General features: G+C 35.5%; 1 protein-coding gene across 15 annotated transcripts in view; it reads left to right on the top strand.

Moving 5' to 3' along the window:
- The window catches only part of QKI (QKI, KH domain containing RNA binding), a 139,377-nt gene extending 125,227 nt beyond the window's left edge, over nucleotides 1-14,150 (top strand). For 3 of the 15 annotated variants that reach the window (XM_015284003.4, XM_040696715.2, XM_015284001.4), the window contains 4 exons: nucleotides 976-1,063; nucleotides 3,367-3,639; nucleotides 6,307-6,381; nucleotides 11,002-14,146. In XM_015284003.4, coding sequence (XP_015139489.1) covers nucleotides 976-1,063; nucleotides 3,367-3,639; nucleotides 6,307-6,381; nucleotides 11,002-11,018 — 453 coding nt within the window. In that variant the 3' untranslated portion in view covers nucleotides 11,019-14,146. Of the gene's footprint in view, nucleotides 1-975; nucleotides 1,064-3,342; nucleotides 3,640-4,981; nucleotides 4,988-5,538; nucleotides 10,446-11,001 lie in introns of those variants that run through there. The other 12 variants (XM_040696716.2, XM_015283999.4, XM_015284000.4 and 9 more) reach the window with 7 other exon arrangements.
- Nucleotides 14,151-18,539: the final 4,389 nt, after the last annotated feature.

The following is an 18,539-nucleotide window of genomic DNA, read 5'->3' as shown; positions in this document are numbered from 1 at the left end:
TCAATGCAGGGGACATGTAAGCTGCCTCTTTTTCCCTCCGAGTGAGACTTTCAGCAATGGTAGAGAATATGGGAAGCAAGGTGGTATCTCAACATTTAAGTAGATACTGATGACCATCTCTCTTGGATTTCATATGTCATTATCTTGTTTTCTGGTTGATTGAATGTAGTCTAAACAAATAGTAGTATTTCAGGAAAAACAAATCAGAACATGTCTAGTCTTCAAGTAGTAAATGGTACTAATTATAGCTTTTCTTTGTTAGTAACTGAAAAACTGAGTGTTTTTTTCTGGAGGGTTGGTGGTGTTTTGTTGTTGCTTTTTTACTAAATACCACATAATATTTATGGAAATTGCAGGATACTGTGGAGAGTAGTTACCTTGAGATATATTGAAACCAAACTTAGGAATAATGTATACCATATAGATAACAGATATATCCTCATCAGAGAATGTCTACGTTTCAAAATTCTGACTTAGTTCTTACAGCAGTTGTTGATGTTTGGAAAGTTGCTCAAATAATTTTTATTTTTTTTACTGAAGCAGTCAGCATTGCCTACATAAGTTCATATTGAAATAAAGTTGGAAAAAAAATTGTGGTGTCTATTCTTCGTCTCATCTGCTAATAGAACTTTTCGGAGATAGTTCAGGAGTGTATAAACTGTCATAATAAAGCTTCAGAAAAAAAAACTCCTTAAATAGTTTCTATCAAGCATAAATTGAATTTAACCTTATTTTTTTATAATTTTGGCTCGAGCCTCTTACAAAACTCTCTAAGATACATATCGATATTAGTTAATGGTAGACAATAGGTGACTTGCATGTAATTTTAACGAAAAGGTATCAAAACTGATTGTTTTTTAGATGAATGGGTAAGCAGATGTTTTCCTTGGTTAAAACTTGAAGGCATTTTATTTTAGCTCCCTTAGATCTTATGCACTAATAACCTAAACTTTCTTGCTATCTTTTCATATGCAGGCAGAAGGAGAAGACAGCCTTAAAAAGATGCAGCTGATGGAGCTTGCAATTCTGAATGGCACCTACAGAGATGCCAACATCAAATCACGTAAGCATGTTATGATCTTGAGGGTCAGTGCAACCGTAGTGTTTTTGTAGGGTTTGATTCCTAAGCCTGCTTTCTGGAAAATGGACAATACCAACCGGGTTGGAGAATGGAAGGCACTGTTAAATAAATAAACAAACCAGAACAGTAGGTGGCCATTGCGGGGAATCTTCTGGAGATAAGTTTTGCCAGGTTTGGGGTGTTTTTTGTTGTTGCTGTTTGCTTTCCATTTGTTTGATTTTTGTTTTGTCTTTCTGATTAAAAAAAAAAAAAGTTTGAATTGAAATACTTACAGATACATAGTTCAAACTAAATGTGACCCTTAAGCCAGATCTTTCAATTTTACAGCCTTTTTTTTTTCCTTAATATATATAAGGGGCGATGGACACCCTTTCCATTTTACTATCAAATAATCAGTTTGAAAATATTACATGTGATCAGGATACTGTGAATACATTTATCTGTATTATATTCCTTCCTTTCATCTTGCTTGCATGTGTTCCCCCAGTGTTATGTTTTTTCCAGCAATTCAGCTGATTTTACTCCTGAGTTCACAGGGATCAGTGATGTAATGAGCCATTTTTGCAATGTCTTCAATTAGATCTGTGTGAGAAAGCTTTTGTAAACACATGTATGTGCACATTTACACTTTAATTATATACACCAAGTAATGACAGCGTATATATATATATTATGTGTGATACAAACTATTTTCTCTAGTTCAAAATCTAATTTCTGCTTCTGAAAATGAAATTTCTGATGATGCTCTTCCAAAGTAAACTTTTGCTGTAGCTACAGAACTGATATCAAACGTAGGCACAGTGAAGTCAGTTGTTTTTTTCACCAAGGGCCTACTGATATTCGCAAAGTTGTTTCTCAGCACAAACTCAATTTCAGTGTTGAATATGCTTAAAGGTTGGAATGCAGTTAGGTCAATTTGAGAGCACTTACACCAGTGTAATTATTCTGATTGGAAAGGGTACATAAGCAAGGGCTTTTAACACCACAGTGCTGATGATGTCTTCACCTCCTAATTAATACCATAATATCTAAAGCTAGCTCAGTTTTAAACCTATTAGAGTCCTCAATTTATTGCGAATTTATGAGTAAAGTAACTTCTAGTTTAAATTGGTGCAAATTGTTGCATAGTAACCTTTGTATTAATTTGAGTAATTTCTTTGTCTGCTCTATTCCCACTGCTTTGTTTAAGTGTAGGTGGGATGATGGTTTTTTTTTTTTCCATTTTCTGACTAGATATTTTCATTCTGCTATTCACTCTTTGATAATGAGATATTTTCATTGTTTGCATTATGACTTTACTGAAAACTTAAGATATAGAATCCATGCTGATGTATTTCAGTTGAAAAAAAGGAATTGAAAATGTTCAATGTTTTTTTTTAATTTCTACATTGAGCATTGAAAAAAAAAACAAAAAATTCCACAAACTCCACCCTCTCAAATCTGAAAATCTTTCCACACATTTCTCATTTCTCTTTTCAGACCACCTGTAAGTTAAGCAAATCAGTGTAGATCAGCAGTAGTGCATCAGAACTTTTTACAACAAATAGAAGAGTTTTGTTTGTCTGTTACCAGCTGATCCATGTTAGTGATTAAGGAGTTGTTAGTATTGTATTCCAGCAGACTTCAAATAACAATTGAGTAAGAAAAAAAAAAAAGCAGTAAAACATTTTATCTTGGAGAATTGGTTATCAAAATAACTTTTGAGTATTTTGTTCATGCTGTGGTAGGAGAGGAGATGTGTTTTGTTTCTGGATCCTCTAATTTCACTGATCCTGGGAACTGGAACTGTGTATATGTTTAAACACAACATAAGAGATCCAAAACCGTAGAACTCTCATACGGTAGCTCTGCATAACTGAGTATCTGTGGACTCTGTGGTTGCACTACATTTTGTACTCTGTATTTGATTATGAAAGTATTCTCCTTGTATCTCCTGCATGCATCTCAGTCTCATGCAGTCTTTATAGCATAAATGAAGAAATGTGGTCTAAATGGAGCTTTTGTGCTGTGTAACCTGTTTGAGAAATCTACCTCACTGTTTTACAATGGCTTTTTTATTTTGCATGTTCATACTTAATCACACTGGAAAATGGAAAGCTGTTTGCATTTGAATGGTGTGCTTTGGCACTGTGTGATCAGCGCATGTACTAATGATTTCCTTTTATTTTTCTTCTTTCCTACTTTTCCCCTTTTTTCCCATTCTTTCCACGTTTTGTACTGCTATCTCCATACTTTCCTCTGAATTTCTTTGCTTACTGTAGCAGCCCTTGCCTTTTCTCTTGCAGCAACAGCCCAGGCTCCAAGGATCATTACTGGGCCTGCGCCTGTTCTCCCACCAGCTGCCCTGCGTACTCCTACGCCAGCTGGCCCTACCATAATGCCTTTGATCAGACAAATACAAACCGCTGTCATGCCAAACGGAACTCCTCATCCCACCGCTGCAATAGTGCCACCAGGACCCGAAGCTGGTTTAATTTACACCCCGTACGAGTACCCCTACACGCTGGCACCAGCTACATCAATCCTTGAGTATCCCATTGAACCTAGTGGTGTATTAGGTAAGACTCTTACCCATGCATGACTGCAGAATACATTGTACGCTTTCATGATATTTGCATCTAGAAGTCTTTTTAAGAAGGCTTAAAGGGAAAATAAAACAAAACACACACACACTATTGCCTCAGATATATCACTATTGCCTCAGATATATCACAATTGCCTAGGAAGATGGATGGTGTAATTCAAACATTTTAACATGTTTTGCATTTTTAAATGTATGTGTTTAGCTTATTAGTAAGATTGTTGAAAACAAAATCTTAGTGTTTGTGTGTCATGAGATGGCAGATACATAGGCAAGAAAAAAACAAATAGACGTTGATGTCTATTGTACGTAATTTGTTCTCCCATCAATACCAGATTTGTTTGTGGCAACTTCAGCATGAATTTCCAGTTACCATTGGAAAAAAAATTGCAGTATCTTTTTAGTAGCCGAACTGGAAAGAGCTGGAAGATGTTTTTTCAGTTTGTTTGGGTTTTGTTCTTTATTTAGAACACATTTGATCCATCTCTCCTCAGCGATAGGAAGCTGTAAATCATTTTGTAAGCAGAAAGTAATTTTGGTGAATAAATATAAAGGAAACTAAGTTTTGAGCAGTGGACGATACAATTAGCAACTTTATTGATTGCCTTTTTTTATATACGTTGTGTTGAAATGTCCATCATTCCTAATATTTCAGAACATTGACTTGCTGTATGAAGGCGAAAATGATAAAGCAGCCTACACAGTGCAGTTAACTAGTCAATGTGGAAAGAGCAGTTCCTGTAGTGTTTTTGTTCCCTTCTGTCTGCAGAATATAAATAATCTTCTCGTTAGTTTGTTCTGAATTGCATATGACCTTGGTGCTGCATAATGTTGATTTTATAGAACTTTGATCTTAGTTTGTTCAGTGGCAGTTATTGATTTACACAGATTCTAAACATCTCTAATGAACACTGGACAATAAGGTTCAAAGTCAATATTTTGTTGAAAGTATTGCAAAAAATCAGTGTTTCACTTAAATGATGAATAGTTGTTGTGTTATCTGTCTGTGTGTTTCCCCATTACACAGTAAAAAACAAAATGTATTTAAGACTTTTCCCTTTCAGGATTCGTGAGGCACTAGTAGGAGTTTTAATAGGGCAAAATTATTCAGTAGGTCTGTTTTTTGGGCGTCTTGTTTTCCACCATCTCATAGCCAACATCCAGTGACTATATGATAACGTCATCATTTATTTATTTCCTATAAACAAGTGCATGCTCTCCCCAGCTCCACCACCCCGATCTGTCAGTCCTTACTGTGGCGCTTGCAATATCTCCTGGGGTAGAGTTGCAGCTACAGGCATTGTCACAATACCTATCAGTTGCTGGTTAGTGGTAATCTCCCCTCCTGAATTTAGTTAATAGAAAGTAAAAAAACGGTACTAAGTTAATATTATGCAGGAAACTTTCACTGATTTCTCACAGAACTTTGCATACTTTTATACTATCACTCCCAAAAGGCAGCTGATGCCAATGCACTCTTCTAGGCACAGCTGGGAGTGCAAGTGTGTAGCCTAAAATGGTTCTCTCTAAGTAGTCTGATTTTAAAAAAGGAAAAAGAAGAGAAAAAAATCACCACACCCCTGTTTGCGTAGCACGGAATCAGTGAGTAATACGACATCTGCTCTATTATCTGAGCATTTGCATTGATTTAATTTAATTAAATGAGTTTTTGGTTGAATTTTACTTCATAACATACTCATGCTCATGAGTAATGTTATATATTTTGTCCATTTTGTACTGGACCTTTAAGGTACCTTAAAAACAATTCTGTTAAAAATAACAGGAATGCATCCCTTTGAGTATTTTTGGGGATATTGGTGTTGGAATCAAATTTTAGTTGGTGACTAACTTTGAATTCCCTTCCTTTTATCTTTAGGTATGGCTTTCCCAACGAAAGGCTAAGAATTCAAGAACGGTCTTAACTGATCCTTCATCAGATCTGAATTTTAACAAATGCTTAGTTTCAGCAGCCTTGAGAAAAGCTTGGCCTAGCAGTCAGTGACTTACTTGCACTTTTTTGCACATAGATTTAAAATGAAATAGTGCTATTAATTTGGATTAGCCCCTATTATTACAGAGTAGCGGTAATTTATGAGTGTATAGTAGTATACTGACTGCTAAGTGTTCTATATAGTGTTTGCTTTACTAATCACCTAATTCATTGCAGTTCATACTTATTGACTTAAAGTTTAAAATCCCAATCTGTAGGCTTGAAGAATTGCTTTAAAACTTCTTTTTTGTGGTAGAACTGGAAACGATCTTAAAGTTAGCAAATAATTGTCAGTATTAAAAGATGGCATTATTTAAAATAGTCCTGCTGCAAGAAAGGCACTTCAGTGAATATGTGACTAGTAAAGCTTAAATGTGCTTGGGTCTAATAGATTTCATGAAATACTGTAATTTTGGGATTGTAAATGAATGGATTAAACAGGTTAAGGCCAGGATGTTTAAAGTAAATGCAATATTAATCTGCACAGATAAACTTCTTACGGTTAAAATTTGAAACTACTGTGCCTTAACTTGTTGCTTTTCTTAAAATGAACTTTTGTAGTTAATGATCATTTAAATCCATTTTGATAAACCTGCTGTTAATGTTTTCTTTGAATGTTTTCTAACTTTGTCTTGGTAATTGCAATTTAACTAGGTGCGGTGGCTACTAAAGTTCGAAGGCACGATATGCGTGTCCATCCTTACCAAAGGATTGTGACCGCAGACCGAGGTTAGTTTAGTTCTGGAGTTCTTGTTTGTAAGAAGTGCTTTGAGTGTACATGAGATTTGCAACACCACAGCTGGTTAACCAAAAACCCTATTTTGACCCATTCATAATTTTTTTTCACAAAAATGTGAATAGTTAATATTTTAGAGCTTAGGGAATACTTGTGGTTTGTAAACCTGCCTTTCCCAGCTCAATTAAATATATACACTTTGTCGTATATTTAATATCAAACCTATAACAGATTTCCCTTTTAAAAACTATTTAAAGATCCATCTGCATCAGGAAACCCTATGAGTTAAGTGCTGCAACGATTAATTTGTGTTCCCCCCTCTCCCTCCGATTTGTTCTTTTAATTGGTGTGGAAATATCAGATTGGTGTTGCAAAATAAAATGAATGGATGGTTGCTTAATGAGAAAGAAGTAAAGGAATAAATGCCTCCTGTCTGTGTCTGGAGAAATTTGAAGATTTAGATTCCTTTTTTTCCAATAAACTTTTGAGCCACTGTACTGTATATTTTGAGGAGGATGCATGTTCTCAGATACCTAACTGAATTCAGAAAGGTAAGGGCTGTGAAGAAAACGCTTCAAAAGTTGTTTGAGTTTGAATTAATAAGGATGGGGGAAGGGAAGGTGTTTTGGTTTTCTGCCAAACTCTGTTTCCTGGTTTTTACCTCTTGCTGCTAAAATGCGTAACCTGAAGGAGAAGCAACTTTTGAAGTCCTGTTGGTGAGATGACATCCAATATTTGGGCATCTCTCTTTTAACTCTTGACTGGAAAGTAAATCTTCATTTTTCTCCCATTCCTCAAACGTAATGCCTTTGGACCCCTGAATGAAGTATTTAAGCTTATTGAGAAAATCAATATTTTCGGTTTATTGACATTGGCTAATAAACAGTGTAGGCTGAGCATAGGAGCTCCCGAATTCTTATCCTGTCCCTGCTGCTGACTCAGTGTGGGTTTCGGCAAGACATTTAATCTCTCTGTGAATGTTTTCCCATCTGTAAAATAAGGATAATAATACTTCCCTACCTCACAGGGGTGTTGTGGGGGTTCTTGTTTGTACAGGGCTTTGAGGACACAAAGCTTTATGTGCCAAGTATTATTATTCTGCTCTCATCAAAATCAGTGCTGTGCAGGCTTATATGATATTGTAATACTCAGAAGCCAAATTCCGGTGACAGATCTGACTACGCTTCATTTCTCGCCATCTCCTATAAATTTTCTACGAGAAACGATGCAGATTTCAGTCAATACATGAAAAACGGCCCTCCTGGATACTTGCTATGTTTCTGTAACACTTTTACCTTTCGTATGGAAAGAACATATGCTTTACGAAAGATGTAAAGCTGATAACAAGACACTACTTAGGTTTCTCAGAAGGTTTCTTATTTCTTGAAAGCTCTTCAGTGGGCAATGGGGCATAGCCAGAATAAGGTCATAGCAAATGTTGACAAAGAGAAAAATAAAAAAAGAGATTATAACCTATATTCTGACTAGTGCGATAAATGTTAGGATTTGATTGTCTTTAAAAGTTTAACCTGATGTTACAAAGATCAGTTTTTACTTAAGATCATTTTGATCTGCAGTGGTAGCTTTACGTTACCATAAAACTACTTGTTCAGTTGGATATTTGCCTGAGACAGCTAGTAAACACACTGATAAAGTACAGAGGGGGAGAAGCATACCGATTTTTTTATTTGCTTTCATCATTGTAGCATTTAGTCACTGTATATTTTAAATATTTGGTGAAGGGCCCAGGTGTTTTGTCTGGGGATGCCACTTATAAGGCACTGAAAAAAAAATATTGTTTTCATTTTACCTTCTTTTAAAATATAGCCATTTTCTGATAGTACAGTATTCTTCTCTAACCATATTTGAAGTCAATTGTATTTTAAATAAATAAATTCAGGTGGCTTATCTCCTATGGAGTAAGTCATGTATACCTCTATCTGTCTGCATGAAAACCATGCTGAGATTTCAGGTAAACATTTTTTTAGTTTCATCTAAACAACACCGGTGTTGTCTTAAGAATCGTACATGAAATAAACTTTACAACTTTATTTCATTTTATTCTGACTCCAAAATCCTAGATTATCCCCGGCCCGGCAGTTTTAACAGTTTTGCAAAAGGCTTTGAAAAGCATTGTTCAGGAATGAAACAGATTCTTGAACATGTTAAAGTTATGTTGTAGAATTAAAATTCTAAGTATTTATCATACTCATTGAGTTGTTCAATCACTGATACACTTCCGTAGCTATGGCCATGAAAAACAATGTCAGCAAACCGAAATATATATATTTTTTTCAATGCAGAAATGTTTTTTACGTGGTTAAATGTTGCTAAAACTATGTTTGCATTCACTGGGTCTAAAGTTTTTTGTTGTTGTTTTTGTTTTTGTTTTTTTTTTTTTAAATTCTAAATCGATTTTCAGATGACTTGGTAGTACTACTGCATTCACTTTTTAAGTAGGTTTTTACTCTTTGCATAGGTTTTTTTTTAGAGATAAGCACTGCATTTAAAGCAAGAATCCCGGAATGTGTAAATGTTTTTTACTCTTTACAACTAAGCATTTAGAATTGGTGAAGGGTTGAAAAATGTAGCTCATTTTAACTAAGAATAAAACCCCAGTTTATAAATAATACAAAATTGAATTTGATGCATATAACAGAGAGACTGACTGATTTAATTGTAATAAACTGTAAATGGTGTTGCACAGTTGACAAACCTGTGTGTACTGTAGAAGGCCAGAGACATGGCAGAGGATGTATCACAGGTGTACTGGTATTTTTAAAAGGTAGCTTGCTTTGGTTATAAACTCCACAAGAAATAATAATGCTCAGAATATTCTTGAATGTTATATCCAAACCAACTGTCACATAATTTATATATAAATTTTAATACAGTTTAATCAAAATTGTAATCAGTATCAAAATGCTTTAAGAGTCTGTGTTTCTAGTATACCTGTAAAGTGGTGAGATTGTGCCACATAAATATTTATTTTTAGTTTTTGCTTATTTTTGAAACAGCCGTTTTAATTTAAACAAATCCCAGTTAGCATGATTCTGAAAAATATCAGGGAGCACGTGGTCTCATTTATGCTACAGTAGTCATTTTTTTTAAGTGTTTATGAACTGTATCCTAAATGATAGGCCATTTTTGTTATGTGAAGGTAAATCAACCCATGAGAATGATTGCTAAGTCGATGCTATCTGTGAATATTACACCTACTGGACTTCATTTGAATGAAATGGCACAAATCTGACTTTGCACTGAATACCTTTCTCACTTTCATCTCCTCTGCCTTAGTCAAAATGGCAACAGTACAAAAACTTTATCAACCTCAGAATTTATTAGCTATGATTAAGCTGTTGAATGAGTCTTAAAAAATAAAAATAAAAAAAAAAAAATCATACTACTGTTAAGTGGACCAAGTTTGGTGAAGGAGAATGTGAGAGAATGATTAAAGAAGGAACAGCTCAAGAACATTGGGAATGATAACTTTCCACTTGAGAATTTTTTTTTATGTTTTACTGTAATTTGTTTGTGGTTTTGGGTTTTGTTTTTTGTTTTTTTTTTCTTTTTTCTTTTTCTTTTTTTTTTTTTGCAAAAGAAAATAGTATTTACAGGTGGCTTCTTTTAAAATATAAAAATATAAAGCAGGAATGTATATGAAATGTCAGATTTTATTGTATTTGCAGAGTATTAGCTTTGAAAATGAATAAAGAGAGCTGTTTGTAGTTTTAAAATGCCTTATTAGTATCAATTAGATATTTTCTCTATTTTTTGATGTACTTAGAGCTTTTTAAGTATAGAATTTAAAATGGCAGGACTTTTACAGTGTTTACATGCAAGTGCATTTTATAAGTGTCCTATATGTGTAAAATAGTATTTGGAACGGGAAGATGCTGGCTGAAGTAGCAGCCTTAGCATTTTCCTCGTTCCCACGATGATGCCTACGTTGCTAGACTACAGTTTAGTACTGCTTTGTATCATGAGGCCAAGAAATTCCATGTTGTTTGTAAATAGAATAAATGAAAGGCAATAAAAAATTTATTGAACAAAAAAACATTGTTTGGCCCCTAGTTTGTTGAACCAAATTGTTTCTGTAAGTCCAGAATTCCTCAGATCCATTTCTTTTAACAACCAGTTATTAATAATCACATCCATCATTAATAGTTGCTTAATGCTTGCACCTGGGGAGGTACTAATGCTTAATAGCAGTCAGATACTGATGCCGTGCACTGACTGTTGTTTCCAAATTCTTCCGAGTTCCAAAACTGTTCATTGTTTTTGTTTTCCAATTTCCTTCATCGACTGCTACTAACCATTAGTCGTTAGTTGTATTTTATCTCTATTTCTCCTGTTAACCAGTTTTGTGGGAGCGGGCTTCTCCTTCCCGTGTCCAAATCATGATGGAGGGCTGTCATGATTTTATTGCATTCCGTAGATGGTGTCGATCAGTATGTCAGAATTAAACATGCTTGTTTTTTATTAGTTGTGATTAGTTTTCATGTTGTCATTAAGCCGTCACTAGCTGGAACTAATCTCTTCTCTATCTTTTCTTTCTTTTTTTTTTTTTTTTTTTTTTTTTTTTTTTTTTTTTTTTGTTCCTAACCACCCAGCCGCCACCGGCAACTAACCTATGACCTTCTGACCTCTGAACTCTTCACCCAATGATGACCTGACCATGCCTGCCTGCTGATCAGTTAACTGGTAATCGCCTTTGCTTGCCTGTCTTCAGTGCAGCGAGCTGGGGCACTTGTCCGTTCGTCTTACCATCTAACAAAACAGACAAAGAAATTGTTGTCCTCCAACTCCGCTTTTTTGTGTTCTCCTGTCTGGGTGAAAGTGGTTCTAGAACCTGCACTGAATAGTAGTAAAGCAATAAGGTCCAATTCATCCCTCCGCACTGATCATCCTCTAGCGTCCCGCCCCAAGCGAACGGTAAGGAGGCCTCGCACGAGATGGAGACAGATGTCCCTTAACTACCGATGACAGAGGCAGTTACTGTGAGAGACTTCTAGGAATATTTTTCTTCTCAAAAAAGAAGTCAAAGCTCTCTCTGAATGTACTGTGTGATGATGCATCATGCATGAACCTTTGGTCAGGGATGTCATTGGTGAAGGGATTCCAAAAAGTATTCAAAATTTGACATGCTGTTTAGTCACTACCAGTGCCCTCAAAGGGCGGAAGTTGCAGCCTTTTTTCTATTGCCTGCCAAATTGGATGTTTTAAAAAAAAAAGAGTGCCATGAAATACAGTGAATTTTCAGAACTACGTCAATGCAGTGAACAAAACAGCAACACTATGAAAGCTAAATCTGAGTTTAAATTATTTTAACCATATTTTAATCTCCTCGGAAGATTACATGAGAACAAGGTACATGCATTATGTGTCACATTACTGGGCAAACTGTTCAAATATTTTTTTTAAACCTCCCTGTATAGAAAAAATTTCATTAAGGATGTAAAAGCCATGCTTGCCTATTTGCTGTATACATGTAACGAAATTGTAGATAAAGTGTAGTGCATTGAAACAAAATGAACAAAAAAGTAGATACTTTTACTATACAAGGGTGCTGGTGCAGAAAAAAAAAATATATTTTTGGAAATGTAGCATTTTATACTTTCAAGTGTTATAAAAAAAGAAAAAAAGAACAAAGAAACCCTTTATTTCATTAAATGATTTTTTCTGGTGGTTGTCAAGAAACAAAAGACCAAAAGAGCCTTTTAGTCTTTCTTTTTTATTTTTTAAGTATTGGAATAAGTCTAAAGAAAAGGAAGTGCCTTATTTTCTTCATGGTCATTTAGTCAAATGTCTTGTATAATCATCTTCTCCCTCAGACAAGTTACTGCATGCCACTCAGTCGCCCAGTATGTGAAAAGAAGCTGTGAGGAAAGACAAATGATGAGTTGACCATATTAATTACCTGATTTTTGCCATATTAGTGTGATGTGACTTTGCCATAATCGCATTATGAAAAATATTTGCTAAGTTTTTGTCGAATCAGCCCATAGTTACTTCCACAACTCTGTTTTTCGAATCAGAGCTAATACAGTACTTGTGCAACGTAAACCAAAGGTTCTGTGATACAGACTGTCTCATTCTAAGTTAGACTATTAGCTGAGAAATGTTGGTAGAGCTGGAAGTATTTCGTTTTTGTTCAGGGATGGAGACAAGTTTTCTTGACTTTGGTTGGAATAAATACGCATCAGACATAGTAGATGTCAGAGTCATCCAGAAAACTGGTGTTCTGTGGATAACGAAAGTGCTTAGCTAGTCCTCAGTTATGGTCTGAGCATGTCCCCCATTTTTGTGAGCAGTTCCTGCAGTGTCAAGCAGTACGCAAGTTATTTATTTTTCAGCTCTCCTTTGATTAATGTTACATCTGCCTACTGGCTGTCTTTCACAAGATAAGCAGGAGGGGGACATCAGTTAGCTGTTTGAAGCTCAGTTATGCTGTGTTTTTAACCCTTACTTCCACATGAGACTGATATAGCTGGGCAATCACAGGAGTTGAAGCTGTTGAACGCACAGTATTTGAATCTAAAAAACATTAAGTATTACTTTGTGTGGAGCTCAGTACTAAGCTTGGCAAATATCAGGTGATAACTTTACTCCCCTTCTTGTCAACTTACTCTCCTCCTGCAAATCTTCACAGCTTCCAAATGAAAGGTCAATAGTAAGCTAAGAGGGCTTACATTTTAAGCACCTGCATGGTGACCTCATCTAACATCTTGTCTCACCTGGAAATAATTATCAGTTTATTTACTATGCAATAGACATTCATCTTTTTGTATTCAGCTAGCTTTTTGTTTATTGTACCACCGGCTTTGTCTTCCTGTTACACATACAGTTGTTGATTTTACTTACAGTATATACTGTGCCATTTTGATTTTTTTTTTTTTGGTTGGTTGAATAAACTTGCGACACTCGAACATTTGAAGAGAGATTTGCTAAAACAATACCAGTATTTGATCCAGTTTCATCTCAACTATGATAAAACCTGGACATTTTAGATGTTTATCAAAGGTCTTTTATTGGGAGGGAGGGGAAGTATGTGAAACAGATGTGTGACATGTGAAAGTAATGTTTGCTCTGAACAAATTTTCTGAAAACTTAGTTGACAAAATTTTGGATCAACTTAGGAAAAAAAAAGCATGACTTTTGAAATCTCTGAATGCCTTGGTTCTCAGTATTATCATTCTTTAATGACTTTTTCTTTATTAAAATAAGTAGTTTTAAGACTTCTTTCTGACAGTATTATGTAATTTTTTTTTTTTTTTAGAGTGGGTAGATGGGAGTGTCGCTTGTATGTAACCGTACAGATGACATGTATTTGTCTGTTCTTTATTATCTTAGTAGTTTCATGCTATGTATGTACCATAACCAACCTATTGCCTATGAGAAACATGTAAGATAATGTATTTACAGCCATTGTTACAAGTTTATAATGTATTTTTCTATCTTGTTTTATATGTATGTTATATAACATTCAAAAAGAATTTTTTTCCTGATTGAGAAAAAAAGGATACAAAATGCAAAACCCACGATTTTGATAACAGAGAAATTGCCAATTGTTTTGCAGTACTTTATTATATTGGGAGTGTTGTCTTTCTTGGGCTTTTAGTTAGCTACTGGATGAATACATTAGACATATTTGGGTTTTAGTTGGGTTTTTACATAGCTTGCATTTTAATTCTTTGGTTCTTTGCTGTTTCTATTAACCCATAGCATTATTTTAATAAATGTTATAATACCAACCTACTAACTCTGGACTATGTCTGTTTATTAACCATTACATGTTTAATTAAAGTAAACAAATAAAGACGGAAGAATGTAAAGTCTTGAGTTACTGGACTAACCCTGAAGAACGTGACCACAGATAACACAACGTGACTTGTTTTTATGTTGTTTGTCGGCTGACATTCTGCACACTACTATTAAGTTGGCTTTGGTCATTCTGGCCTTTTACCTTGGGGAACGGGTGCCAGTAGATAAGGGAACAAAGTAGCATTTATTTTTTTGAGGCATTCTTCTTGTAGAGTCTTGCCACTTGCCTTTCAGCATCTGCATTACTAATTGCACACTTTCTTTTTCTTTCTCTAAAATAATTACTGTCGGCTCGCAGCAAAAGAGCAAAGATGCCAGTGTATTGGTAAATCACGATGGTGTACAGAAACCAGTTTGATTCTTTGTTGAACCATTCAGAGGTTGCAGTTAATCTTGTTGCAATTTGTGATTTGTTGGCTTGGGCACCTGTTGCATCATGGGACATTTCCAAGCACAAAACGCATCTAGATATGATTAGCAGTACATTGAAATACAAAATCTTCTTTTATTCCCTTGCCAAAAGTGCCTTATTTTCTTCATGCCATGCTATTTTTATGTAATTTTTTGTACTTCTGCTATAGTCTATCAGTATTGCCTAGCTCAGGGGAGTACAAATTCTGTAAGCCAAAGGTCAGAACGGATCGCTTCCTAATGACTGTAGAAAGCATAAAAACACACCTTTCACTAAATTTCCAAGCCACAGCCAGTTCAAATTCCAGGTCTGCCTTTATGTAATCTTTATCCCTGCGGATGAGTGTAGCAACATGAATGCAGGGAATTGAAACGGTGGAAATGCTGTTTTGCTTGTACTTCTATGCAGATGATTTTTACGGAAACGTTTCTCTTGCCACTTCTGTTGTCTGAGGCTCCTTCCCATGGCATGGGTAGTCTGCCTAGATTTGCAATCTTAAGGGGACAGTCATTACAGCTAACGTCAAGGGAGGCTGTCGGTGTAGATCGCTTCAGATATCAACAGCCTCGGTGAAAAACCCCATTTATTTTCATGTATATAGTAAAAATTAATTTAAGGAGATTTCACAACATTTATGATGTTTCAAACTACGCATCTTGAAGTCCATGCGACATAAAATTGTAAAAAGTTCTTCCAGTGTTGCTAATAATTAAAATTGAATGCATCTTTATTTTATGGAAGAAAAATAGGTGAGCTATGATGAAGATGTTTGTTTTATGAGGCTGTGTAGCTTTTAGTTTGTTCTACAGAAACGCAGAGGTACAGTTAGATTTCTATCAGTACATTTAGAATAGTTTCACTTGTACAGAAATTTGAACAGATCACAGATATGTTGCTATCCTAAAAGTCAGTCACAGGTAGATGATGAAACAACAAAAAAGGGCATTTTCAACAGATAATGTTAGGAAAATTTGATTAAGTGATGACACGAGTGTCATTTCAGAGTCACTAATTTATATTCTTTGAACGTTTCATCAGAGGCGCAAGTTTAAGTTCTGTGAAGCATTCTCCAGTGTAAGTGAAACTATTCAGGTGGGATAAATAATTAATCTTATATACTGAAAAATAGTCCGATTCCTAAAACTATTACTTTTCTGCAATGTTTCTAATGTTTTCTATTTTTCATTAGATGTGAACTACTGTCATACTTGGTCCACAGTGCGTTTTCATCTCATTCTTTTAAGTACTGAGAACTGCCCTAAGTTCTGACGTATTTTAAAGCAGAAAGAGGGCAAAACAATGGAAGCCCTTCAAACCCAAATTTTATGATAATCGCTGTTGACCATCAAATGCATTTCTCAGTTTACGTTAAGTGCCTGCCTGAACATTTATTTCGTACTTTGACTGCTTATTGGAAAGAAATAGGCTATTTTTAGAACTGAATTTGAGGGAGGATGCCTTCAGTGCTGCAGCATCACTGAAGGTAAATTATTCTTTATTATCTTCCGCGGTTAAATTCTTACTTTACATTTGAAAGATCTTGCATTCAAGTCATGTATAGAGTTGCTGGTCTGTCCAGTAACATGGATTAATTTTAGGAGGAACATTTTTTTTTTTCTTCTAAGTAGCTCAGAATATAAGCAAAAACACCACAAAGCCTTTTAAAATAGAATCTGAGCAGTGCTATTGATTTCTTAAGTGAGATGTTGTACCAAATTATAACAAATTTTACTTCTCTGATAGTTTTTTCTGTTAGCAATCTAGAAAATATTTTATAGAGTCTTCAGGGATATCTTTCAGATATTTTTAATGAAATATGTTGACAATATTTATTTGAACAGACCTCTAAAAAGTATGTAAAAAATGGTTTATTTCCAGATGGACTCTTTGAGGGGGACCACTAAAAAGTTTTCTGACCTGAAAAAGCAGGGAAGCATTGAAGTGTTTCACTGTCCATTAAGAGATCATTTTAACTTGGGGGAAGCGTGCTTACAAATAAGTTTCATATATTCATATTTGGATAACAGTAGCAGTCTTCGTAACTAGCACACTGTACAGAATGAAATCTGAATAACACATTCCTATGGTGAAAGTACATAATTGTTATCGGAACTTGTCTTGTTTTAATATATTTGATGTATTTTCCTAAAACACTATTAATGAAATACCGTTCAAATAACACAAGCAGTAACATTAACACATGGTAATCAATGTTGAATCAAACTGGTTAACAAAAGTACAGTGCTCTTCCTTCTATGTGCCTGCGCACTAATTGCAGGTGGTATGGTTCTGCATAGGAGTGGGTGGGAGGCACAGCAGGCGGTGACTTGCAGTGTTGATTCCTTGCAGCTGGGATGTCCATCTGACAGCTGACTAATGGGGAGGAACCTGACTCCCAAGGCAAAGTTTAGCTGAGATCTGAATCTCATTAGAAGAATTAATTTTAAAAAGTATACATACATACATATAAGCTTCAACTTGTATTATGGCAGTTTGTGTGAAACATTTAAGGTTTTATTTGTGCAAAGTAATGTATTTGGGGGAGGGTGGGAGGGGACATGGACATTGCCAAAACACATGTAAATAAAACACCAATTATGACTGTACATTATGTGCAATAAAATAACTGGAAAAAGTGCATGTACTTTATCCTCAGAAGCAAATTGACAGCTCTCAAAGCTGTAGCTATAGTTTTATTTTCTGAAAAAGTTCAATTTTATTCTGTATCTAAACAGCAGAATAAAGAATGTACATTTTTCACACTTCAATTTTCATTAATGCTTTTAGCACTGTTATGAAAGTTGTCACATGCTGAAGAGACTTAAATTTTCATTAAATTTTCCAGGATAACCAAGGACAGATTATTGGCTATGCTGTGTTATCTGTAGAACTGTAAATGAGACAAGTGTGCATTACTTAACCATAAACATGAAATACACATTTTGATTATAGATTTGCAGATGCACCAATTTCATAAATTTCTTGGAGATGACCAAGTGGTGATGATGTTATCATAATTCTTTAAGCATAGCTGTTACAAATGTTGGTGCAAAAATGGAAGAGAAGTACTTTGTACTAAAGCCAACTGTTTTGGTTTATTCTGGTCACTGCTGTCCTAGCTAGTGTAAATAATCTAGTGAGAAACAAATTTCGGAGAAGAAATTGTGTTTTAAAACCTTCATTGATATGTATGCAGTAATACCTCTTCATTATTTAACTGTCCTGCATGATATCCCGGTTCCCAAATCGGAGGAAAAAAATGGAATTGATGGATGGACCACTCACTGGATAAAGGAATTGGCTGGATGGTCGCACTCGGAGAGCTGTGGTCAACGTTTCAATGTGGAGACCAGTGATAAGTGACATTTCTCAGGGATCAGTGTGCTGGGACTGGTGCTATTTAACATCTCAGTAGGCAGCATGAACAGTGGGATCGAGTGCACCCTCAGCAAGTTTGCAGATGACTCCAAGCTGAGTGGTGCAGTCAACACACTAGAGGGAAGGGATACTATCCAAAGGTACCTGAACAGACTTGAGAGGTGGGCCTATGCCAACCTCATGAAGTTCAACAAGGCCAAGTGCAAGGTCTTGCACCTGGGTCAGGGCAATCCCAAGCACAAATAGAGGTTGAGCAGACAATGTCTTGAGAGCAGCCCCGAGAAGATGGATTTGGGAGTGTCGGTCGATGAAAGATTCAACATGAGCTGGCTATGTGCACTTGCAGCTCAGAAGGCCAACTGTATCCTGGGTTACATCAAGAAAAACATGACCAGCAGGTCAAGGGAGGTGATTTTGTCCCTCTACTCTGCTCCCAGGAGATCCCATCTGGAGTACTGCATCCAGTTCTTGGGCCCTCAACACAAGGACATGGAGCTGTTGGAGCGGGTCCAGAGGAGGGCCACAAAGATTATCAGA

Source organism: Gallus gallus, chromosome 3 (assembly GCF_016699485.2).
Source record: "Gallus gallus isolate bGalGal1 chromosome 3, bGalGal1.mat.broiler.GRCg7b, whole genome shotgun sequence".
NCBI lineage: Eukaryota > Metazoa > Chordata > Aves > Galliformes > Phasianidae > Gallus > Gallus gallus.
The sequence above is the reverse complement of the archived record's forward strand: the minus strand, read 5'-3'. Positions and strand labels throughout refer to the sequence as shown.